General features: G+C 36.2%; 1 protein-coding gene across 2 annotated transcripts in view; it reads left to right on the top strand.

Moving 5' to 3' along the window:
• PJA2 (praja ring finger ubiquitin ligase 2) overlaps nucleotides 1–26,870 on the top strand; it is a gene marked incomplete at both ends in the record, with an annotated part of 52,359 nt that overhangs the window by 21,558 nt on the left and 3,931 nt on the right. For both annotated transcript variants that reach the window (XM_080711900.1, XM_080711899.1), the window contains 4 exons: nucleotides 10,513–10,698; nucleotides 16,329–16,440; nucleotides 24,987–25,101; nucleotides 26,281–26,402. In XM_080711900.1, coding sequence (XP_080568026.1) covers nucleotides 10,513–10,698; nucleotides 16,329–16,440; nucleotides 24,987–25,101; nucleotides 26,281–26,402 — 535 coding nt within the window. The remainder of the gene's footprint in view (nucleotides 1–10,512; nucleotides 10,699–16,328; nucleotides 16,441–24,986; nucleotides 25,102–26,280; nucleotides 26,403–26,870) is intronic.

Genomic DNA, 26,870 nt, shown 5'->3' with positions numbered 1-26,870 from the left:
AAATGTAGGCCACCATGCCCAGCTGATAATAGAACTTTAAAAATGCTTATAAATTAATTTTAAAAAGAGCACTTGTTGAAGTTTGAGGAATGCAGTGAAATTTAAAGTAATTCAGAGGAGCCGGGCGTTGTGGCACACGCTTATAATCCTCGTGCTTGGGAGGCGGAGACGGGAAGATCACGCAGGTTTGAAGCCAGCCTTGCTGGCTTAAGAGACCCTGTTTCTAAATAAAAATATTAAAAACTAGGTCTGGGAGTGTAGCCCAGGGGTAGAAGGGTTTCCAGGTACCCCAGTACCAAAAAAAAAAAAAAAAAAAGTAATTCAGAGCAATAAGAACCATGCTGGAAGCATCACAATACCTGATTTCAAATTAAGCTACAGAGCTATAGTAACAAAAACAGCATGGTATTGGCACTAAAACAGACACAAAGACCAAAAGAGTAGAAAATCCAGACAAATGCTCACACTTAAAGCCATTAATTTTTTTGACAAAGGAGCCAAAAACATACTCTAAAGCAAGACAACCCTTATCAATAAGTACTGGAAAAACCTGGATATCCATCTTTAGAAAAATGAAATTAGACCTCACTCATTGTGCATAAGAGTCAACTCATGATGGATCAAAGATCTAGAAATTAGATCATAAATTTGGCAGTTACTAGAAGAAAACAGGACAGATTTCTCCAGCATATACGCCCCTGCTAGAGACTTTCTCAGTAACATCCCCAAAGCTCAGGAAATAATCAATAAATGATATGGCAGCAAAGGAAACAGGAGTGAAGAGAGAGCCTACAAAATGAAAGAAAAATCTTTGCCACAGGACTAATATCTAGAAATTATAAAGAACTAAAAAATATTAACACTGAAAAAACAATAAAAATGGACAGTTCAACTGAATAGACACTTCAAAATAGAAATACAAATGGCTAATACATATATGAAAAATGTTTAACATCATTAGCAATTAGGGAAATGCAAATCAAAACTACATTGAGATTCTGTCTAACTCCAGTTAGATTTGCCATCATCAAGAATTAACACTAGGGAGGATATAGAGAAATAGGAACTCTTACACACTATTGGTGGGAATGTAAATTAATATAACCACTATGAAGATCAGAATGGTTCCTTAAGAAAATAGAAATGGAACCATATGGCATAGCTATACCCCTCCTTGGTATCTTTACAGAAGAATTAAAATCAGAATACTGTAGTGATACATGAATATCCATATTTATAACAATATAGTTCACAGTAGCCAACCAACCTAGGTGTCTAGATGAATGGATAAACCTAGATGATTGGATAAAGAAAATGTTGTGTATGCACATAATGGAATTTTATTCAGCTATCAAGAACAAAATTATGCTATTTGCAAAGAAATGGATGAAACTATGGAATATTAAACCAAATTATATCAGCTAGTCTCAGAAAGTCAAGGGTTGAATGCTTTCTCTCATATATGGATAGTAGAAAATAAAAGACAAAACAGGCTTTAGATAAATGAGGGAGCAATAGAATAGTGAAAGGGGATTAGGAGAAAAAGGAGGACTGAGAAAGGAAACAGTTCAGGTAATGCTATGTTCATGTAGGAACGTATCACTACCAATCTCACTAACATGTACAGGGGAACGGTGTGTGTATGGGGGAGTAAGAGATCCAGAGGGAAATACACCAACTGCTGTGTCTGTACATGTTTGTATCACTTCCAACCTTCCTATAATATATAATTACAATGCACTAATTAATGCAAATTTTTTAAAGAAAGGGAAAAATATTATTGTAAATGCTTATGTTAAAAAGAAAAAAGACTAACAACAACAGAGAAGGCTATCTATCTACATAGTGGTTATACTAATTTATCATCCCACCAACAATGTGTAAGAGTTTTTATTTCCCTAACAACATTTAAATTAAAATAGAAAAGGAATATTAGAATAAACAGAACCAAAGGAGATAAGACATAGTATTAGGAAAGATAAGGGTGTATAGATATAGGTATAGATTAGAAAAAAGTTTAGGAAAGATAAGGGTTTATAGATATAGGTATAGATTAGAAAAAAGTTAGAGTGAAGATTAAAGAAGTCAGAAGTTGAAGCCAGGTGTGGTGGTGCACGCTTGTAATCTTGTACTTGGGAGGCTGAGACAGGAGAATCTCTTGTAATTCCAGTACTTGGGAGGCTGAGAAAGGAGGATCTCACAGATTTGCAGCCAGCCTCAGCTACTTAGTGAGGCTATCAGTAACTTGGTGAGACCATGTTTCCAAATAAAATATATAATAGGTTGAGCCCTTAGCCGGGAGGTAGAAAAGTCCCTGGGTTCCATCCCCAGTACCACCAAAAAAAAAAAAAAAAAAAAAAAGTTGTTGATATTTTGAAAAGATTACCAAAAATTCACCATCCATTTGGATAGTGCAAAAGAAAATAAAGACAGGGCATAAAGATAGTACTGAAATATAGAAGTGGATACAACTACAAAGATAACAAAGATTGGGTAGACTGAACAGAGTACTATTAATTTTATGGTGGTGAATTTGTAAACTTAGAAGATATAGACAGATTTCTAGAAAAATAGAATTTACGAAACTTAGGAAAAAATTAGAAGTCTGAATAATCTTATAGCTGTTACAAATGTGGAATCAATTGTTTAAAATCTCTTCCCAGCCGGGTGTGGTGGCGCACACTTTTAATCCCCGCGCTTGGAAGGCTGAGACAGGAAGGTTGTGCAGGTTCGAAGCCAGCCTCAGGTACTTAGTGAGGCTCTCAGCAACTTAGTGAGACCCTGTTTCCAAATAAAATATAAAAAATGGGTCTGGGAGTATAGCCCGGAAGTAGAAAGCCTCTGGGTTCCACCTCCAGTACCACCAAAAAAATAAAAAAGTCTCTTCCCATTAAGAAACATCTGAGTCAGGTGGGTTTTTAGAGCTGAATTCTGTTAAACTACATTTTCAAGGGTCAGATTGTTATGGTTTGGAAGTAGATGTTATAGTTTGGGGGAAATTGTCCCCAGGGATCTTTGTTAGACCCCTGGGAATAATTTCCCAATAAAACCACAAAAACAGAAAAAGATAAAAAGTGTGGGTTCTTGTCCTGAGCTAAGGATAAATAAGCAATAGCCTGAACTTTTGCTGAAGATTTAAAGAAGTTTATTAAAAAGATAGAAATACAAAGCTGGGCGTGGTGGCACACGCTTGTATTCCCCGCGCTTGGGAGGCTGAGACAGGAGGATCACGCAGGTTCGAAGCCAGCCTCAGCTACTTAGTGAGGCTTTCAGCAACTTAGTGAGACCCTGTTTCCAAATAAAATATAAAATGGGTCTGGGAGTATAGCCCGGAGGTAGAAAGCCTCTGGGTTCCACCCCCAGGCCCACCAAAAAAAAAAAAAGAAAAGAAAAATAGATAGAAATACAGAAGATAATAACATGAGGGGGTGGTTCGAACGAATTCACCGAAATACAAAGCACGGAACAGACTTTATACATGATGTCCTCCATCTTGTTTACGTAATCTGATGTAGTAAAAGGTCCTGTAAAGTTCTTTCAAGGTGTCTCCTTTCATGAAGGTCGACCCCTTCCTCCCATCCTAGCTAGATTATCCAGTTATAATGTAGACCTGCCTTTAGAATGAGGATGAGGAAGTCCTAGTGCCCCTTTCCTATGGACTTGCTAGTTACCTTTTCCTAGGTTAATTTACATTAGAATAGTTGCCTGCTGCTAGGCAGAGACCAAGTCCTTTCACAGATTTGCCCCACACCCAATTTTTGAAATATATTAATAATCAGAGCTTTCTCAAATCTTTCTAGGCCATTCCCAATACTGGTACAAGATCATTTTACTCTTATGTAAATTCTTCCAAAGAATAGAAAAAGAACTCCTTCAAACTAAAAGAACTACTTTTCAAACTTATCCTATAATTCCAGCAGAATTCTCTTACCAAAAGTATAGTAAGAAAATTATAAATTTAATTTTATTTGTTAAAATTGGTGTCAAAATCTTAAAATTATTGGAAATAAATCTGAATTTTTAAATGCATCTTCTTAAAAAAAGGAAAAATTATCAATCTAAGTTTCCAAAAATGGGATTTTTCATGGGAAAACACAGTAACTTTCCTAGGTTCTTGGTTTCTGTGGCGAAAAGAATTTCAGCACTCATTATTCACAGATAAAGGCAGAGGTTTTAATTCAAGTAAAGACACATTCCAGAGAAATGCTGGCCATCTCAAAAGCATGAGGCCTCTAAAGCGCAGGGTGACTAGGGACCCATGTCTGGATTTGAGGTCTGGACGTCACCTCCCAGAATGGATTGCTTGTGGCTGGGTGGTATTCGACCTTGTCCCTCCTAATGGAATCTCAGGTAGAGAGAGGGCCTTTGTGATTAAGGGTGTGCACTCTTCCAGGCTTCTGCTAAGACACACCCTATATAGAGAGTTGGACATTTATGACCTTTCCAGATTTTAAAAGTTTATTTTCCTTTCCTTTCCAAATCTCTTTTTTACCTAGTATTTCTATTCTACCTCAGATTCACATAGAAAATCTATAATTATCTTTCACCACAGTAGCCATATACAGGCAAAAACCCTTAATATATATATCCTATAGATGTGGTGCAAAGAAAACCAAAAATAGTAATAGAGACCTCATATGTATGATGAAAACTCAAACTAATATTGGAGTGATATTTTCTTGATCCAGTGAAGAGTATAACAGTAACAAATCAATAGAAATCATTCTCAGAAGGGAAGCATTAAAAAATTACTAAAGTTTAAATTAGTAATTGAGAAAGGGGTGCTCACTAGCAGTGTATTTATAATGATTATAGTGGAGGTCTTAGCATGGCATATTGGGGAAATAATAAAAGGCAAAAGTATACAAGGAAAGGTTAAGTTATTTTAAATCTATGTCAGATTTTTGAAGCATTCAGCTGTATATTCTTGCATTCTCATGAGTGTAACTTTGAAATTGAGCAGGGAGGTCACAAAGGAGGTAAACACCAGCCTAGTTATCAAAAGCTGCTTTAATCAACTGGACCTTCTGGCAGGTCTGCCCACCATGCGGGGCCAGGGGAAGGGACCAAAGAGCCATGCGGTCAGCAGAGTCCCGCGTGGGAGCGGAAGTATCTCAATATTTAAAGTTGGGGGGGGGAGGTTGAGGGTAGGGCGGGCAGTGTGGAAATGCCAATTCTCTCCAACATACATAGTCTCGAGATGCCTGGAGTCTGTCTCGAGATATTTGGAGTCTCACAGTATCTCTGCTTCTAGCTTCCGGGGTTCTGCCTTGTGTCCCCGCTGTGGGGTCTGGGGGGGGACCCCGACCTATCATCCAGGACATTTTTTTTCTGCTGCTAGCTTCACAAAATAAAAGATAAATGTATAAGTATGTGTGTGTGTGTGTGTGTGTGTGTGTGTGTGTGTGTGTGTGTGTGTAGTACTGGGGATTGAATCCAGCAGCTGTTTACCTCTGAGCTATACCCCAGCCCTATTTTATTTTGAAACAGGGTCTCACGAAGTTCCTGATGTTGTCTTTGAACCAAATTTCTATTTTTATACTATCAAGCCAATTGTGGCCCAGCATAGTACCCATCTTCCAGCCTGGTAAATTTTGTATTCAGTGGTAGAAATTTGTATGTACTTTACATAACATGTTGATAACATTTGCCATATGAAACTTATTTTCTGTTCTTACAACTGTTAGTATAGAATGAAAAGATGGAATTGGATGTTAAAAAAAATGTAGTCAAGAATTGCTTACATAGTTAAGAGTATTAATAGTATGTAATTTTGTAGAGTCAGAACAATTCCTTATTTTAGTTTTGTTCTTCTTTGAGTTCAACCCCCCCCCCAAGTTCTTAATTATTTTTCTTAAACTGAGTTATTTTCACCAGTATATTTAATTGAACTTACTGTTGTATATCTGAAGCACAGAGTAACCAAGTCATTGTGATAACTTTTTAGCAGGAAAATGTATGTTTGGGTTAGAAGTACATTAGAAATAACAGAAATTTTTACAACTGTCCAGGCTTAATCATTAAATTGTTTTTAAAAGCTATTTTCAATGATTTATTATTACATTTGCAACAGATATAGAGTACCTAGTATATATGAAGTATGTGTTAGATGAAGCTACAGTGCAACACTGTAAGCCCTGTAGAAGCTAGCTGCTGGTCAAGTAGAGGAAACAGGTGACTCACCAGCTGGACCACAAAACAGTGTGACCAGTGCTGTCATCAGGGTGTGGACAGAGATCTGTTAGTAATTAATTTTGGTACACACTTGTAATCTCAGTACTTGGGAGACAGGAGGATCACAGTTTGAGACTAGCCTCAGGCACTTAGCAAGACCCTCCACAACTTAGTGAGATACTGTTTCAAAATAAGGAATAAAAAATAGGTCTGGGGGTTTAGCTCAGAGGTAAAATGCCCCTGGGTCTCATCCCCAGTACATAAAAAAATAATAATTTGTAGTTTAATTTTTAGTTTTATCTTATATTTCTCTTCTATTCTGTGAGTAATTTTTGTTGGATCTAGATTATGCTGCACAAAAGGAAAATATCCACTTTATGCATTACATATTAAAGCTTAAAGAAAATAAGCATTCTCTTGTGTTTCTCTGATTTTACTAGACTGGCCATATTAGATGCCATGTTTTATAATTTGTTATTTTGAAGTATAGCTTACTAGAAGTTATTTAAAGAAATTTATGGATTTGTGTTTATAAGAAGATACTATTTCCATGTATTAAAACACATTGAGTCTTAGGTAAATAATGCCTGCATTTTTTTTCTTTTTTTTCTTTTTTTTTTTTTTTTGCAGTACTAAGGATTGAATCCAGGGGCATTTTACCCCCAAGCCAAACCCCCCAGCCCTATTTTTTAGTCTTTATTTTTTTTGAAACAGGGTTTCACTTAGTTGCAAAGGGCCTCTTTAAGTAGCTGAGGCTGGCCACAAACTGCAGTCCTCCTGTCTCTGCCTCCCAAATGCTGGGATTACAAGCATGCACCACCATGCCTGGCTTGAATCTTTTCTATATAGTAGTATCTACTGGGGATTGCTTCTGCCAGTATCACAATCTGTGGATGCTCAAGTCCCTTATATAAAATAGTCATTTGCATATAACCTACACACAATCTCCTGTATAATTCCCCCGTGTACTTTAAATCATCTAGATTAATTTTAATATCTAATGCATTATAAATGCTACGTAAATATTTGTTGTGTTTTATTAGAGAATAATGACAAGAAAAAAAGTTTATGCATGTTCGGTAAACTCACAATTTTTTCCTGAGTATTTTTAGCTTGAGATTGTTTGAACCCTATGATGTAGAACCCGGGAATAGAGAGGGCCAGCTGTATGCATGGTTTTTAATGCTCCAATGTTAAGTTTCCACCAAATATAAATAAAATTCAATTAGAGATGCTCTTAACGCTGGAGTACATAAATTGTTGTATAACCACTTCTTAAGACTTAAACTTAAGTTTAACTTTGCCTTTTTTTTTTTTTTTGGTGGTACTGGGGTTCCTGGAAGCCCTTGTACCTCGGGCTACACTCCCAGACCTATTTTATACTTTTTTATTTTTGGAAACAGGGTCTCTTAAGCCAGCACAGCTGGCTTCAAACCTGTGCAATCCTTCTGTCTCCGCCTCCCAAGCACGGGGATTACAAGTGTGCACCACCACGCCCGGCCTAACTTTGCCAATTTTAATAACCTATTTTTTATTTTCTAAAAGTCATATAAGTTCTTAAAGTACTTTCTTAGTTTTCTGCACTTAAAAATTTGCTAATTTAAGAGGCCCAAATTAGCTCAAAATCAATGTTTTACATTGCCATAAAAAATAAAATTATATATATTTTTTCTGTTTAGACCTGCTTTTATAGCTAGAACATTGTTTTGTGAATCTACCTGTAGATTTTATTTTTATTTTTTAACAGTGACTCAGACTATTTAATAAAGTTGCTCTTATATTATCATGATATTTGTACATCCACAAAGTTTCTCTTCAGTTAATATAGTTCACATTCAAAATTATGTAGTCATATATTCAGAATGATGGGCTATACTGAATGTCAAATGCATAATTCTGATGGACTAACTAAATCTAGTAGTTTTCAAAAACCTAATATGGAACAAAGAGAATAGAAGATAATAAATTAATACATTTTCAAAATTCTGAGTCCTCCATATAATACATAGCTTTGAATACAGGAGGAAGAAACTACCATGGTTGAAATTAAGAATTCCTTCAAAGTTTTAACATTTGTTGAATGTTAAACATCGTTAGCTTTAGCTGTATTTAGATCTAATATGCAAACGATGTTATGACTCCTTAATAATTGGTCACATGAGCCACATAATTGCTCTTTTTACTGTGAGTTAATTTAATAGATGAATTCTGAAATAGTAGGAGTCAATACAGCCTTACCTATCAGTGATACAGGGTTTAGTGCTTTGGAAATGTTTAATGAATTGAAACATTCATTGCCAAGGTAGCTATTGTTGGTTTAATTTCTCATGATAAAAAAATAAAATTACATTTTAAGAATAAACATTTATATACACCTGAGAAAGAGTGAATTCAGACAGTATGAAAAGGCCAGTTAAAAATCAGTGAAACCAGCTTGTGAACTTCTAAAAGTATTCTACACATGTGAAAGCATATATAAGTAGACAGTCCTCTTCATTTATTTATACAACTGATGGCAAATTATGTAGTTACACTGTGAATATCTTGCTTTTGTTTGTGTTTTGTTTATAGAGCTATATTTTAATTGTTCCATATACTTGCATACATATAGAATATGGCTGTATAATAAGACTTGGTTACTAATTTTTTTTGGTAGACATTTAAGTTTTTTCAGTTTTGGCTACAAAAAAATGTATATACTTTTTTTAGGAGAAGTATCTAGAAGCAAAACACTTAATCTGTAGCTATTGTCTTATCTCTATAAAAAATTGCATCAGTTACATTTTTACTTCCTTTTTTTAAATCTTTGCGAAGAACATATCAGAATTTTTTAAATTCACCAATTTTTGAAAAATGATATTTTCTGTTGTTTTAGTTTACATTTAGTGTATTTGTGAGGTGAGGCATCTCTTCATGTATTTAAGAGCTATTTTGGGGGGGCATAGGTAGAATGAATATTTTTATTTATATTTTTATTTTTTATTTTTATTGGTGCATTGTAATCATACATCACATTGGAATACAAGACTTGAGAGGATATACAAGCACACATCATCCAATTAGCCCTCATCCAGTCCCCATCCCATTCCCTCCCCCTCCCTCATCCCATGCTTGTTTGGTGATTAACTTCGATACATATGTTTATGTACCTCCTGCTTTTTAAAGAGGCTCCATCCTCCCCTATTCCATACCCTCTGATTGGTCACCTTAATTGCTTCACTATAAGGCCCTTTCTATAGCTCGACCACTTCCTGTTGCTCCTTTCCTCCTAGTTATTGCTGATTAGGGGAAGCATCTGGTTTTAATTTTCTGCGATATTTCTCTGTGCATGCCGCGTTGCAAATACCGATCCCACTCTTGACGGCCCCAGTTGTGGCCTGGCTACCGGTGCACTGATCCAGACCTCGCTGGCTCAAGCAGCGGCCTTGCCTCATGGGAGGCCCCGATTCTGGTCTCGCTGGCCCCAACACTGGCCTAACCCCTCAGCTGGCTCCGATCCCGGCCTCGGAGGCCCCAGCACCGGCCTTGTCTCATGGCAGGCTCCGATGTCGGCCTTGCTAGCTCCAGCACCTGCCTAACCCCACGGCAGGCTACGATCCTGGCCTTGGAGGCCTCAATAGCGGCCTTGCCTCATGGAAGGCTCTGATGCCGGCCGCTGGCCCCAGCACCGGCCTAACCCCTCAGCAGGCTCTGATCCTGGCCTCGGAGGCCCCTGGCACCGGCCTGACCCCTCGACAGGCTCGGATTCTGGCCTCAGAGGCCCCAGCACCGGCCTTGTCTCACGGCAGGCTCCTATCCCAGCCTCGCTGGTCCCAGCTCTGGCCTAACCCCTCGGCAGGCTCCGATCCCAGCCTCGGAGGCCTCAATAGCGGCCTTGCCTCACGGAAGGCTCCGATGCCAGCCGCTGGCCCCGCACCGGCCCAACCCCTCTGCAGGCTCTGATCCTGATCTCGGAGGCCCCTGCACTGGCCTTTTAAGAGCTATTTAAACTCTCTTTTCTGCCAGCTAATTATATACTTTGCTCCTTTCTGTTGATGTGTCTGGTCTCTTCCCTGTTGGTTTGCTTTTACATTTTATACTTTAAGAAATACCTTTGTGTCTCATATGTTTAAGTAAAAATTAATTTTTCTCAATGTGAACTTTCAAATTTCGGGGGTTTGACTGTTTTCATTACTATGTATATTGTAAAGTTTTTGTGGCTTCAAGGTTTTTCATTGTGCTTAGAATAACATGTTTTTGTAAAATCTTTTCTCAGGATTATCTGAGTAGTTTTATTATTTTAGTGGTGGTGATGGAATGCATATGAATATTTTTTCTCCTTTGCAATGTTTATGTTAGGGAACAGACATCCCTGGAAGAGGGCGAGATCCCATGGCTGCAGTACAGCGAGGTCAACGAGAGCAGCAGTGATGAGGGGAACGAGCCTGCCAATGAGTTTGCACAGCCGGAAGCTTTCATGCTGGATGGCAACAACAACCTTGAGGATGACTCCAGTGTGAGCGAGGACTTAGATGTGGACTGGAGGTATGCAGCAGTGTGGTTAGCATGCTTAATTGCTTAGAGTTAAATTCCCTCATGATTCCAAATTTGCAAGAATTAAATCTCTGATAGGTAAGAAGTATTCTGATTTTTTTCATCTGTTAATCATCTTCTTAGAAGCTCATTTCAAATGTTGCTCTTTTTTGTTTTCATTTTCGTGGTACTAAAAATTGAAACGAGGGGCATTCTACCCCAAGCTATACTCCCAAGGTCTCACTAAGCTACTGAGAATTTTGTCATATGTTAGTTTCTACATCGACTTCTACTTTCTCTGATTGGAAACCTCTTCCTTCTTTGATTTTTAGCTCTCCTGAAGCTCACTTTTATCCTACTTACATGTACATTTTGGATGTTTTGAGTTTAAGACTTTTTTTGATTTTGCTGTATATGTCCTGTTTCATGTAGTGAAATTTTTTTAAAAAAAAAATACAGGTTCTGAATGAATACAACTTAAAGAATTTAAGAACCTGTGATCGAATCAGAAGAATCTTAAGCGTACAGCTGTTGTTTTCTATCCTTCCTATTCCTTCCATGTTTGTAAAATATGGAATATGATACTATACCTTTTCAGATATTAAAAATATTAAATTTACTTTATACTGACAAAGAATAGTGAGCTTTAAATAAAAGTAACATGTAAGTAAAGTGCATTGTAGTAGAGTTGTTAACTTCTTAAGTACAGTGCTCAGAATTTACCTATTTTGTTTTATAAGGTTGGTCTTATCACTAAATGCACAGTAGTTCATTGGAAACAGCTAATTATTGAGCTGTAAAGAGATTTATTTTCTGCTGGTCCCTTTTTGTTACGTTTTCTGGGGAAAAATATGGCTTGGTATATTTTCCTTGATTTCTATTTCTGCATAAATTATTTTTGAGAATTTGTCTTTCATTCAAGTTATAATTCTATTATAAAAACTTAGAAAAATAAAAAGTCATTCCTTCCTTTGATTGGTCTGTTTCTAGAACTTATGTTTTTTTAACAGCCACAATAGTTTTATTTACAATTGAACTCTTTATAAGATATTTACAAGACAACCAATTTTACACATCAGAAATGGTATCAAAAGTATGAATTACAACACAGACAACAATATGAAATGCGCTTAAAACAAAGCTGAAGTGGACAGACCAGCAGTTTCTCTTTAAATTTATTAACACTAGTTTCTTTAACAAAGTTTAAGCTAGAACTTATGTTTTTAAGACTGTGTTTTCAATTTTTCTTTGTGTGTATGCTAGCTACTTTTTGTACTTCTTCAGAAAAGAAACTCAACATCTTGAGATCCTGTCTTTTCCTTTTATTCCTCCACGCTGGGAGGGGAGAACACTTATGCAGAGCAGACTTTTATTTTTATCAGCCATTTTGTGAACGTAGAAATGGGGTTTCATCAAAGCGATATAATTTGTAATTTCACTTTAAACATTCCCATTGTTTAAAGCCGTTTTCTGACTTCCCACACATTGTAAAGAATCCATTGGGCCTTGCTGACCTTAAGGCTTCTTTCTTTTCCTCTCTCATATGTCTCCCTATACCTTCCTACTACACTTCTTAATTCTGAAGCCTTCTGTGTCCATTATGCAAAGTCATTGTTGAAAGTGTTCAGCAGATTGATGAACCGTCTGTTTAATATCATCTATACATGTTTGGAGGCAATTGTGGTTTCCTTTGAGGACATTTTTTTCTGTTGCATGTTTTTAAGATTCTAAAGTTAGTTAATTAATTAATTAATTTATTTATTTATTTATTTTGGTGGTACTGGGCAAGGGGCTTTTTTTCTATCTTTGGGCTATACTCCCAGACCTATTTTATATTTTATTTGGAAACAGGGTCTCACTGGGTTGCTGAGAGCCACACTAAGTAGCTGAGGCTGGCTTCGAATCTGTGCAATCCTCCTGTCTCAGCCTCCTAGGTATTAGGATTACAATCGTGGGCTACCATGCCTGGCTCCAAAAATAATTTTTTTAGGGCTCCATTATTAAATGACTATCCTGTAGGTACACTAAGATTTAGTAGATTACACATCGACAAAGTGCAATGAACTATTCCCTCCCATTAAATTTAGTTATTCCCTTCAGAACAGATAACAAAGTCCATATTATTAAGGTATATGGGGTGGCTTGTTATGTACTTCTTTTTATTCCATAAGATTATTATACATAAAATTTAAAGGGACAGTATGTCTTTATTGAATATAATTTTAACTTAAATTTGAAAATCTTTACTTCAGGTTCTATTTCACTGATGTTCTGTCTGGATATGGCTATTGTTTAAAGGTTTTAGAGATACTACTTAGAGCTTCAACGTTTTCTTTTTACTTTGGGGAGCATTTTAGCATTGATTATGAAATAAAATTTTTGAAGGTTGCTTTTTGAATCTAAATATGTCAACACCTCAATGGTTGGATCTATGGTAATGGCTAAAGTTATTAAGGTGAAAGTCGGGTTTTCTTTTCATATTAATGTAGCTTCTCACCTTAATAATTGAAAGGAAAGGCCATGGCAAACAGTAGCAGTTCTCATATCTAAAGTCAAATGTTGACATACTTAGAAAAAACAATGACAGAGTTTTGGGTTCTTATTTTACTTTTAAGAAAAATGAGGAAAGTCCTTTATCTAGTTTGTTTCTTTGTTTTTACTGAAATTACAGAAGGGTTGTAAAGTACCTAGAGTATCTGAAAGCTTGTTGTGGTAGGAAATGACATGGAGAAAACATGGTTATGGACTTAGACAAATCTCACTTCTACCAGTTACTTACTCTTTGATAACTCCTCTAGCTCTATCTTCCTGTTAGAATTATAAAGGTTAACTTATTATAATAAGCTAACAAGTTAATTCTGTATGAATATTACTATGGCTTAATTTATATACTTTTTAAAAATAATTTTAGGCTTGCAGAAAAGTGGCAAAATAGTACAGAGAATTCCCATATATTCTTGACTAAGATGCCCTAAATGTTAACATTTTAAAATGTTATCATTCTCTTACTTACTATTCCCTCTCCATTTATGGTTAAGATTTTTTTGACCCTCTTAGAGTAAATTGCACATAATTTATTTACTTGTGAATATTCTAGAATAAATTTCCTAAAAACAGCATTTACTTACATTACACACTAAAATTATTAAAATCATAAAATTAGCACTGATAAAGTACTAATTATCTAATCTACAGACCTTGTTCTAATGTCTGTACTTGTCCCACCAACACTTTTAGAAAATTTTTTTCTGTTCTAATCCAGGACCTCTGGAATTGTTGCTTGCATTTAGTTTAGTGTCCTTTAATCTGGACACTTCCTCAATCTGTCTTTCTTTTTCATAATCCTGACATTTTAAGAAATTATTGGCTACTTAATTGTAGAATGTTCCTTAAGTTATATTTTTCTGATGTTAGAAATAGCTTTGAGTTTAAAATTTTTAGCACAAACACCAGAAAAGCAATGTTTTGTCCTTAGTACACAGCAGAAGGCACATGGTGGCAAATTATCTCATTACTAGTTGTATTAATTCAGATTTTCACACTGTACAGTTGCCATTTTTCCCTTTGTAATCAATAGATAGATAATGGGTTAATACTTGGAGATTGTAAATAACCTGTTCTTAAGCTATCAGTCCACTAATTTTAACATCATTAGTGACTTTTGTCTGAAACAAGAATTAATCATGGTGATTGCCAAATGATTGATGTTAGAATTTTTAATAGAAACTGATATTTGTGTGTGTGTGTGGGGGGGTACTGGGGATGGAACCTAGCAGCATTCTACCTCCGAGTTACATTCCCAGCTCTATTTTTTTATTCTTTATTTTGAAACAGGATCTCACTGAGTTGCAGATGGCCTCACCAAGTAGCCGAGGCTATCCATGAACTGTGATCCTATCTCAGCCTCCCAAAAGCTGGGATTACAAGCATGCACCATCATGCCTGTCCCTAACTGATTGTTTTGTAGTTGCCAAACTACAACTTTGAGTATTTAGGTTTGTTTAGCCAGAAGAAGAAAATAATTATTAGGAGGTAATTGACTACACTTACTTAAAGGGATTTTCTGTAGAGAGAAAGTAGACATAGTTTGGATTGATTCAATAGGCAAAATATAACAAAAGGGTAAAAGGAATTTTACTTCCATAAATTTTAAACTTCTAGAAGAGCTACCTCATCCTGACACATACCATCTTAGAAAGCAATGTATTTTCTGCATGGAGGGAATGTGTCTACTATTTCTTGAATGTTTTAAGTAGTGCCATCTCTGTGCCAGGCACCTTTGTGCATCTACTTTGTTTTGTAGGTGAAGAAACAGTCACATTAAATAATTTTTTCAAGTTAACTATGACTCAGTTAAATCTCTGGCTCTTTGTATTACATCACACTGATGAAGGAGTTTCATTTTCACTAGGGTGTGTAGGTTTAGTAATTCTTGATTACCTCTAAAATTTATGATTGTATGAGAATGTTCCTTTTTGTACTGTATGATGTTTATTGATTTTCAAGGACTATTAAAGCTGTAGTATGTTCTTTATAATAACCATTTTGTTTCTCTTTGCATTTTATTTATAATTTTAATGATGGCACATGAGTTGACATCAGCACTATTTTTTCAGTGACTTTGTATGACGGGATGTTTTGGACTGTGATATTAAAATTCAGATAGGATGTGGAAGTTAACAGAAGATTGCCTTTAAACAAGTGTTTTAAAGATTTTCGATCTGTGAGATAGTTGGACTATATCCACATATATGCCCTGGAGACTAGAAATGTAGGTCAAGAGCTCAACAGGGGGTTTAGAATTAGGTAGAGATTTTAGAATTAACTGCAGAGAGGATAATTGAATAAATGGGATTGAATGTAATTTCCAAGGGAAGCAAGATTAGAGAAAAGAAGACTAAGAACATTCGTATGGTTTGCAAATTTTGAAATACTTAGTATTTTTAGGACTAGAATAAAAGGAGAAATCTGTGTGTGTCTAGGGGTAGAGAACAAAGATTAATACCAGAATGAAATGTGTTTTTCTTCAGGGGCTTATAGTCCATTAGAAAAATAAAAATAAATGAACAGTTAGGATCAAAATAATTTTCAAGCTGTATAATAATGAAGAGGCCTAATTCTTAACAGAGTTCAAGAAAAGAGATTAATTGGAAAGGCTTGAAAATAAAATATGTTTAGACCTAAAGTAATTAAGCAATACAAAGTGGGAGGGAAAAATAAGGGTCTTGACTAATGTTAGAATTAAACATAGTAACTTTTTCCTTCTCATATTCTCACCTACACTCAGATTAGAAACTATAATCAACAGAAGAAATAGAGGGGAAGAGTTGGGTAGGAAAAAGTACTACCTTTAAGCAGTCCTCAGAATCAGAACTGGAATTGCAGAAAGAAATATTTCCCATAAACTTTGTGCAGAGTATTGCAGCCTGTTGTGTGAAATAGTGGTGTTATAACTCCTGATGCTCAGCACTTGGCTATTCTGTTGGGTCCCTCCTGCCCCTCACTTCACAAATTTTATATTAAAATATTTTAATATTTTCTCCTCACAGATATTTACTGACTTATCAGTATGCTCATATAATTATGTCCTTAGCATGTGATCTTCCAAACCACAGTTATGGATTTTGTTTGTTTGTTTTCAGCCTATTTGATGGTTTTGCGGATGGACTAGGAGTTGCTGAAGCTATTTCTTATGTGGATCCTCAGTTCCTCACCTACATGGCCCTAGAAGAACGCTTAGCCCAAGCTATGGAGGTATTTTACTAACTCTCATGCCTTTGTAAAGTTGATGGGGCACAAAATATAAAGGTTAAAGATTTAAAGTTTTTTTGTCTTAAGAAAAGGTGAATCATTTTCCTGTCAATTTAATAGCAATTATTGAATACTGAATGTTACCAATATATTACATAAATTATATTTACTATCCTGCCAATTTGCCTCAAACTGCAATATTTCGCAGTTTTTATTGTAGACTAGAAATTTTTTTGCTTCAAGTTTAGAAAAATACACTTTTTCCCTATTGGGTTATGCTGTATGAGACTACACACATGCAGATGTATATAGATGTGTTTGTATTCAGTCTACACATGTGTAGATGTGTTTGTGAAATGAAACTGAAAATCCCTAAGGGTATATTACAAGACATTATTTTGTTCTCATGACTTCTAAATCCTGTGTTGCTTCCTAATGGAGTTGGGGGGGATAGCTCCCACCCATCCCTACACAACATATTTATATACTTTCATAAATATGGCACATTTACTGCCCAAGTTTCTCTTATTATGTGATTTTTTTTTTTTTACTGAAACAGAAAAACTTGTTCTTAAACATATTTGCCTAAGTGTAAAATCTCCTGTATTTTCATATATAGGAACTTCCACTACACTAATGAATTACACTCTTAAAAATTTTTTTTTCTTTGTTTTTGGTGGTACTGGGGGTGGAACTCAGGGGCTTTTCTACCTCTGGGCTATACTCCCAGACCTATTTTATATTTTATTTGGAAACAGGGTCTCACTAAGTTGCTGAGAGCCTCACTCAGTAGCTGAGGCTGGCTTCGAACCTGTGTGATCCTCCTCTCTCAGCCTTCCAAGTGCTGGGTTTACAACCGTGTGCCACCACACCCGTCTAAAAATTCTTTCTTTAAATCACTACTTCTAAAGTGATGTCTAGAACAGAAGAATATCAATAACTGGTGAATAAGCCAGAGGTGAGAGAACAAAAATTAGTAAGATTTCAAAGATTACTAATTTCAAAAATTAGTAATTCTCAGTAGCATTAAAACAACATTTATCATGATTTTTTTTCTGAGATCAAAATGTCCATTTAGATTGCTAACTTAGATGGTGAATATCCATCTACACACACACTTGTGCTGCATACATGCACTTACATTAGTTCTGCTTAGGCATCACTTGTTTTACTTATCTTTAATCTTCCCATGGAGATCATTGCTTTCATTTACACTTTATAGTGTATATTTTTCTCAAAAATACCATTGCAGAAATACTGTATACTAAAAGAAAAGTCAGAAAGAACATCACAAGACAGGATATGCTTAGGACTTTTGCCAGAGTATTTAAGCTAGCCAAATTCTGGCATATATAAATAATGGTACAATATAATAACTTGAATCAGAAACAGTATATAAGGATTACTGACTTCTCTGAGTTACATAACTGTTGAGTGACCAAGATAGGGTACATCTCTTTGATCTGATTTCACAATAAAACATCTTTTACTTTTACCCTAGTAATTATGAATTTCTATAATATAGGTATATCTTTCAAAAGAAGTGTTGAAAATTTAACACTTTACTATTACTGCTGGGAAATGTGCCATTTGCTTGGCATCTTGAAAGAACTCGAGGGTTTGGTCATGGGTTATTTTGAGAGTATGGTAGGTAAAGCATTTAGCAAAATGCCTGGTATGATAGTAAGCTCTCAATCAGTATTCAAAGGCAGTATTCATCGGTCTATTCTAATCAGCAGTCAACCAAGTGTTAATCATCTAGCAAATCTTAATTCAATGGTATTGATTCCAAATTGGCATCAAATCATTTGTTATAAATTTTCATTTTTAAAAAGTAAATTCTATCTTATTCCTTTGAAATTAAATTTTGTGCTGACAAAGAATTATGCTACTTTGAACCTAGATATATTTCAGTTTGGGTTATTTAGGTTACTTAGTTGTCTTACTAGAACTAATTCTTGAAAGTAACTATACTACCTAAAGGTCTAGATGTGGTTTTGAATTGTTACAGATTTTCGTAGCATTGGCCATCAAATGGTCTCTTTTACTCTTGTTGCTTAATAAATGATCCCGGATCATCTTAAATATAGGTCAGTACCAAGGCAGTAGGTTATTTTGACACACATGAAATTTCAAGTGTCTGTTAGCACTACATGTATGCAGATACTAATCAGAAAGAGATATTGAACCCATTGAAATAAATATAGTTAGCCTGGAGTAACCTCCCCACATGTAAGTTACTATAAATAATATCCCTTCTTGTTTATTTGTAGCACACTTGAGTTCTCTCAAGCAGAGTCTATTTTGAGTATTGGATAGAGAATTGAAAGAGATTCATGATTATAGTTATGTGAGAAAGAAATGGGCCAATAATGAAGTTTAAAGACATACTACCTGTAACAATATATTTAAGTAACATGGGATTGACTAATAAGAAATTATAAAGAATATAGGAAAAGCACATACAAGGAGCAGCTATCACTTGCCAGGCTAAGATAGGACACCCAAAGAAGAGTCTCCACTCCACCCCAGGGCTGAGATCCCAGCCTGGATGGAAATGGCACAGCTGTGGCACACTGGGTGACAGAGAAATCACCATGGTGCGGTGCAGGAAGAGCTTGCTGGAGGGCTGTCTTCTGGAACTTGCTGGATGTCAGCCGTCTAGGGTGCCAGGAAAGCTTTTCATAAGATGTCTAATTGAAAGCACTGCTATAGAACTGTCCAAGGTTGGTGCTAGGGGAAGCTGCTGGCCACATGAATTCCAAGAGCTGGCAACTGGAGAAGCTATGTGCACTGCGGGAGTCAGTGCTAGAGAAAACTATGAATGCCACAGAAGCCTGTCAGGCAAGCACACCAGGCTGAGAAGCAAAGCCCTTTTCCTCCTGCAGTCTCTTCAGCATGCTTTGTGAACAAAGCTTAACATCAAGCCATCTGTTAGAAGGGAAAATATTGAAATGGCACAGATCCATTTTCATGAAGCTGACAAAATTCTGAATCTGAATTTGAGGAACAATTCAGTAACTGAAATAGTCCATCTCTTTGATTATATGGCTGCCATATATACTTTTCTGTGCACATTTGAACTCCTATTCAATGGTATAACTGTATTTTTACTTAACAAGATATGGTAATTTTTACAAATAAAAGTTTTTGCCCTTTCCCTGGAATGAGCAGGTACATAGTCCCAAAATTACCAAATCTATCACTAACCATACTAATTACTCCTCAGATTTAGCCACACTTTCACATAAAGACTAATTTGCAAAGTTAATTTCCAATAGGTATATGAAATAGAAAAGGTAAGGAAAGAGAAAAAGGAAATTGTTAGCATATAAAATTAAACACATAGATAAGACAAGCAAATCGAAAATATGCAAATATATTAATTTCTGGTTTGTGTTTTATTATGAAATTATTGAAATCTCTGGCTTCCTTCCATAATCCATCTGTATTTTGCCTTTCCTCAATCAGAACCTCAGCTGGTAAAAATTTTTTACCTGGTAAATTTACCCAAATCTATATTTTTAAGCCTTTGGAACCCAAATTCTTTTGTTGTTGTTGTTGTTGCTGCTGCTGCTGCTGCTGTAGTTTCCTGGCAACTCAACTATTGGGTGTGTGAGAACTAAGAGATAAACTTTCCAAGTGAGATTATCATAGAAATTTCAAACACACGGAACTTCGCATGTAGAAAACAGACTATTTCTACTGGTCAGAATGGCTTGGGCATTCAGGATTGTCAGTTTCATCTCTGAGTTGATCCAGATCTCATTCCAAGTTTCCAACTCCATTTTTTAACTGATCAATGAGAAAACTTTTGAGGAATTTGATGAGACTGAGAATTTTGCTCACTTTAAGTTAGCAGTCCGTACAGAGTTAAAGTTTATGTTTCATTTTCAGAAATAAAATCCTTACCAGGCGTGGTGGCACACGCTTGTAATCCCAGCATTTGGGAGGTGAAGATCGGAGGATTGCGGTTTGTGGGCAGCTTCAGCTACTTAGATAGGTCCTTCGCAACTCTGAGACCCTGTTTCAAAAATTAAAAAAAGACTGAAAATTAGGGCTGGGGTGTAGCTCAGAGGTACAATGCCCCTGGATTCTGTCCCTGGTACCACAAAAAGGAAGGAAAGAAGGAAGGAAAAAAGGGAGGGAGGGAGGGGGAGAGGGGAAAGAAAAAGAAAGAAACAAAGAAGGAAGGAAAGAAAAAGAAAGGGGGAGAGAGAAAGAAAGGCTTCTTTTAGGGCTGTCATAGAAGTTCTGGTTTCTATACTGTGTCTTGAGCTGAGAGTTAACAGACTTGAGTTTGTGATTTTTCTCTATAAACGCACAGATTCTCAAAACAACCCATCTCCATATAACTATTTTTATAGTCAGATTATTACTGCTGTAAGGTCAGTTTACTAGGCTTCCAAGACTCATGCTTCAGTTAGCACTTCATTACAGTCAGCTATACCATACCTTTATTAATTGTGGTGGTACTGCAAGCCATGTGTTAATAGTATTCCATCCTCTTGGCAAGTTGCTCAGCAGTGCACTTAAGCCCAGAGGCCCAAGTAAATCAACCCCAAAATTTTGTTCTTGCAGGTCTGTGTCCTGGGACCTCTCCAATTCTGTATCAGTCTGGGATCAGTCACAAGAAAGAAAAACAATAATTTGAACAGGGAAAGTTTAAGTGATTATTACCGATAATAGGAAATAAGAGATTACATTATTAGAATTATTAGAAAGTAACTCTAAAGTGTATAGAAGTAGCAGATTTAAATAAGCACTCTACCTCTCCATCCCCTCAGCTAGAGCCAGACCTTGGTGGGGAGGAAATAGCCACAGCTTAGGTAGCCCTGTGCTGGCAGAACTTACTAAGTATCTGCCCTCTGAAACTTGACAAAAATTGGTACTCCTGAGAAGCTGTTCACAGAGAAGTGACTCACCAGAAACACCTCTACAAAGACTGGCCAAGATGAGTGCCAGGGGAAGCTGTAGCCACCGTGTGCTGCAGTTGCTAGGTGCTGGAGGAGCTACATGTGCTTCAGAGACCAGCAGAGTCCTGGAGGAGGCCCTGTATTGTAGGAACTGGTGCTGGAGAGGCACTGCATAGGGAAGCTTCACACTGCAGGTCCTGCCCAGCAAGCCCAAGGAACCATAAAGTAGAGTCATTTCCTCCTGTGATACCACCCAGTGCTGACTGACAAAGCTTGAGGTCATGCTAACTGACAGAGGGGAAAGGCCCAGATCTGTTTCTTCACAAAACAGAAAAGAAAGGTGAATTTTAGCAGTGAGGCAGTAATTAAAATCCTGGCACATGGTATCCCTTTCTCCAATGATTCTGAAAATCCAGAGTAAAGTGGGTGTTTACTAGTATTATGTTTATAAGCTTAGGATAAACCATTCTCCTTTATTTCCTTTTTTAGTTCTGATTTTGCTTTGGGCTCAGCCCTGACCTCTCTTGTGAGTCTATACAAAATCTATGGAAATAACTACCAAAACGTTAGGCATATATATAAAAGATCATATATATATCAGCTGAAAGAATACAATTAGCTATAGGTAAACCAGCTTGTTTTTTATGGTGAAATCAACATAACATAAATTTGCTTTTTAATTAAAATTTTGCACATTTTATTAAAGTTTGCATTTTCTTCCCTGGGTTAAAAATAAAACACAACATGTCAAACTCTGCCATATGACTAAGTCAAAAGTCTTTCTGTTCACTAATTTGGAATGAAAACACACTAAAGATAAAGGTTTTTTTGTTTTGTTTTTTTCAATTCTTAGAGTTCTTTTAGGGTCAAGTTAAATGGAAAACTAGTCATTTGCTATTTTGTTTTTTCTAGTATTTAGTAGTTCTTATCCTGAATATAATGTACATTACTAATCATTTTTGTATTGGTGATTTTTAGTCAGTTGCTAAATGGATGGTTTGTTTTGAATACTTTTATTGATGCATTGTAATTGTACGTTATAGTGAGGTTCAAAATCATACAAACATATACGCACATCCTAGTGTGTTTCCCCTCGGTTCCTACCCATTCCCCGCCCCTCTGCATACATAATAATGAGATTGGTAGTGATACCTATATACACAGGCACAATATAATTTGAATTGTTTCTTTCACCAGTTCTTCATTTTTCTCTCCCCACCTCCTTTTCCACGATTCTACTGGTCACTTTATTATCTAATATCCCTTTTGATTCCCATTTTCTCTCTAGTTTCCTTCCACATATGAAAGAAAACATTTGACCCTTGACTTTCTAAAACTGGCTAATCTCACTTAGAATAATATTCTCTAATTTCATCTATTTTCCTGCAGATAACATAATTTTGTTCTTTCTTTTGACTGAGCAAAATTTGATTGTGTATATATACCACATTTTTGTTACCTGTCCATCTATTGAAGGACACCTGGATTGGCTCCATAATTTGGCTATTGTAAAGTGTACTACTGTAAACATGGATAAGCATGTGCCATGTATTCTGACTTTCTTTTAGTAGGATACCAAGGAGTGGTATAACTGGGTCATTGGTGGCTCCATTCCTAGTCTTTTGAGGAACCTCCATACTGATTTTTATAGTGGTTGTACTAATTTGCTTTCCCACCAACAGTGTATAAGAGTTCCTATTTCCCCACATCTCCACCAGCATTTGAAGTTAGATAGAACACAAAGCATTGGAGCTGTGCGCTGAAGATGAGCTGAAATTTACTATTTTAACTACTTTTAAATGAACAGTTCAGTGTCATTCAGTACATTCATGTTATAAACATGAGCTCCCAATTTTCTTTTGTCCCTACTCCCTGGTAAACACCATTCTACTTTTTGTCTCTGAATTTGCCTACTTTAGGTTACTTCATATAAGTGGAATAATACAGTGTTTATTATCCCTCTGTGACTGGTTTATTTCACTTAGCATAATATTTTTAAGGTTCACCCATGTATTAGAATTTGTTTTCAAGGCCATGTAATATTGTATGAGTGTATGTACATATGTATGTGTATATACACACACCGTATTTTGTATTATCCATTTACCCATCAAAGGACACATGGGTTGCTCCCCACTTTTGACTCTTGTGAATAATGCAGCAATGAACATGGTTGTACAAATATCATTCCATTTTCAGTTATATACACAGAAGTGGAATGGCTGGATTACATGGTAATCTTTAATTTTCTAAGGATGTGGCATATGTTTTTTTAGTAGTTATTCCCATCAGAAAGGGAGGCCCAGTTTTTATAGACATCTCAACAACCAAATATTAAACTAGATTAATGCTAACATCTTTCATGGCTCTATAGTTTTATGATGCTATAGTTAGAATATAACATGAACAGGTAATTATTACTAAACTGTTAATATTAATTATTTGAATATGAGAGCAATTCAGAAGGAATATACCATTGTGGTGTGGGATCACTGACATAGCCATATTGAAAGACACAGGACTTATTCAGTCCCTGAGGAACTGGTAGGACATCTTTCTGATAAAGAATTCTAGAAAGCGCCAGGCAAATGAGGCAGCTTGTGTGCAAAAAACATGTAATTGTACAAGCATATGACTCAGATGCTCATATGATCTAATGGTTTTTCCATCCTTTCTAGAACAGTATTTTATGCAGACATTTGAACACCTACCTATGAGTGTGGGTGTTCTTACTCTGTGCCAGTCGTAAAGGCACATTAGAGGGTATTTTAGTTGCTTCCATACCTTGAACATCCAGTAGACCTGACCACATTTTATCTTTCATGAAGTGAACCTTACACAGAATTTGCTTTCTTCATATTATCAGTAACACATAAGAACTCGTAAGCTAGAAGATATAACTCCTGAAAATATAATTGTAATAGGCAAGTAGATGATTATAGAGACAAGATTGATTTTTACTTGTGAGATTCTGTGTGTGTGTGTGTGTTTGATGTTTGGTTTAATGGGGATGGAGGTAATTCCTTTTGTTATTTACTTATTTATTTGCTGTACTGGGGGTGGAACCCAGGGACATCGTACCTCAAAGCTACACCTCCAGCCCTATTTGTGTGTGTGTGTGTGTGTGTGTATGTGTGTATTTTTTTTTTTCCGGGTTTGGGGATGGAACCCAGTGGCATTCAACCTCCAAGCAACACCCCCTGCCCTATTCTTTATTTTGAAACAGGGCCTCACTAAGTATCTGAGGCTGTTCGTGAACTGTGATCCTCCCATCTCAGCCTCCCAAATGTTGGGCTTACAAGCATGTGCCACCATGCCCAGACTATTTTTTTTTTTTTTTTAAATGGTCTCACTGAGTTACGAAGGAACTCACTAAGTAGCTGAGGCTGTTCTTGAACCGCAATCCTCTGGTCTCTGCCTCCCGAATGCTGGGATTACAAGCATGCATCACAACTAAGCAAAAGAGGCAAAGTACTGGAGCAAAAGAAAATAGGAAGAAAATGATGAATATATGATGAAAGTAATTTTGTATGAATATATAACATGAACATAATTTTTAAGATATCTTAAAAATAGTTTTCTTTACTGTCTTAAAGTACTTTCTAACATAGAACTGTGTTTTTTCTTTTTCAGACTGCACTGGCACATTTAGAGTCTCTTGCAGTAGATGTTGAGGTGGCTAATCCACCAGCCAGTAAGGAAAGCATTGATGGTCTTCCGGAGACCCTCGTTCTGGAAGATCACACTGGTAAGGGCAAAGTTGACTTCAAGTGTTGAATAACACATTAGGTAATGTGTTTAACTATATTATCAGTGTACCTAGAACTTAAAATCATGAACTTTTGGACACACACTTCCATCCTATTTTCTCAAGAAATCAGAAATCATCAGTGTTTTAATCTGATATTTCATTATTGTAACCAAAATACTTGACAAGCACAACTTAAGAGGAAGAAAGGTTTATTTAGGCACACAGTTTCAGAGGTTTCATGGTCAGCCTGTGATCAGCCACCTCTTGGACTCATAACCTTAGGTCATAGCAGAGGAAGAAAAGCCATGCCCAGCTCATGACAGTGGAGAAAAGAGGGAAAGAGGAGCAGCCAGGGACAGACACTGTTCCCAAAGCTACACCTTCAGGGCCCATTCCTTCTAGCCATGTCCCACCTCCAAACCTGGCTGTCTTACCCACACTTAAGATTTGGGGGATATTTTAAATCCAAACCATAACACCCTAGTAGAAGAATATTTTTAATTTATAAAATTTTATAAAATGATGGGCCAGGCGTAGTGGGGCACACTTGTAATCTCAGCATTTGGGATGCTGAGACAGAAGGATCTTGGTTCGTGGATAGCCTCAGCTACTTAGTGAGGTCCTTTGCAACTCATTGAGACCCTGTTTCAGAATAAGGAATAAAGAATAGGGCTGGGGTTGTAGCCATCTCCAATACTGCAAAAAAAAAAAAAAAAATTGATGGACTGAATCAAATGTCTCCAATCAACTTTTTCATGAAAGCAATGTTTAAGTCTAAATTATTATATATTATACAGAAATGTGCTTGGCAGTTAATTGATCATAGTCTAGTGGTCTAGTGCTTTTGTCTTTCTTTTTTTTTTTTTTCCCAGTACTGGGGATGGAACCCAGGGGCATTCTGTTTCCGAGCTACTCCTCACCCCTATTTTTTAGTCTTTTTTATTTTTGGAACAGGATCTCACTGAGTTGTGGAGGGCCTCGCTAAGTAGCTGCAGCTGCCCACAAACCAAGATCCTCTGGTCCTCGCCTTCTGAATGCTGGGATAAGAGTTCTTACCCATGCCTGGCTTACTTTTGTCTTTTATGGATATGGTCTATGAGTCAGTATGGTGGTTTTTAATTTATGAAATTTGAACTTCATGTGATTGATAAATCTCCCATCATATGTTGTTTTCAGCTATTGGTCAGGAGCAGTGCTGTCCAATCTGTTGCAGTGAGTATATTAAGGATGATATAGCAACAGAATTGCCCTGTCACCATTTCTTTCACAAACCTTGTGTCTCAATTTGGCTACAGAAGGTAAGTTGTATTTGCTTTTTTAAAATTAATACTTTAATAGTTTCTCCTGTAAGTTAACAATAGTAATAATGTTTTTAAAGCCATTTTATTTAACTACATATTTGTAGTACTTCAGGGATAAAGACTGGTTGCCTTTAATGATTATAGATTAGGAATGATATTACATTATCTTACTTTACTAACATTGTCAAAAAATACCATAGATAACAATAACTATATTTTAAATCACTATTGGACACTTTGTATAAATTCCCATAAATTTGATATTGTCAAAGTATTTAAAAGAAAGAAGCTTTTGGCACTACTCAGAGTGTTCTCTTTGCTAATATTGGTTGATACTGTTCTAAATACTTACTCAATCATTTTAAGTATATTTGAATTATTTAAGAAAAAAAAGTTTTACAAGCTGGGCATGGCAGCACATGTTTGTAATCCCAGCATTTGGGGGGCTGAGACTTGAGTATCGTG

This window comes from Muscardinus avellanarius (genome assembly GCF_963383645.1).
Source record: "Muscardinus avellanarius genome assembly, chromosome: 1".
Classification (NCBI taxonomy): Eukaryota; Metazoa; Chordata; class Mammalia; order Rodentia; family Gliridae; genus Muscardinus; species Muscardinus avellanarius.
The sequence above is the reverse complement of the archived record's forward strand: the minus strand, read 5'-3'. Positions and strand labels throughout refer to the sequence as shown.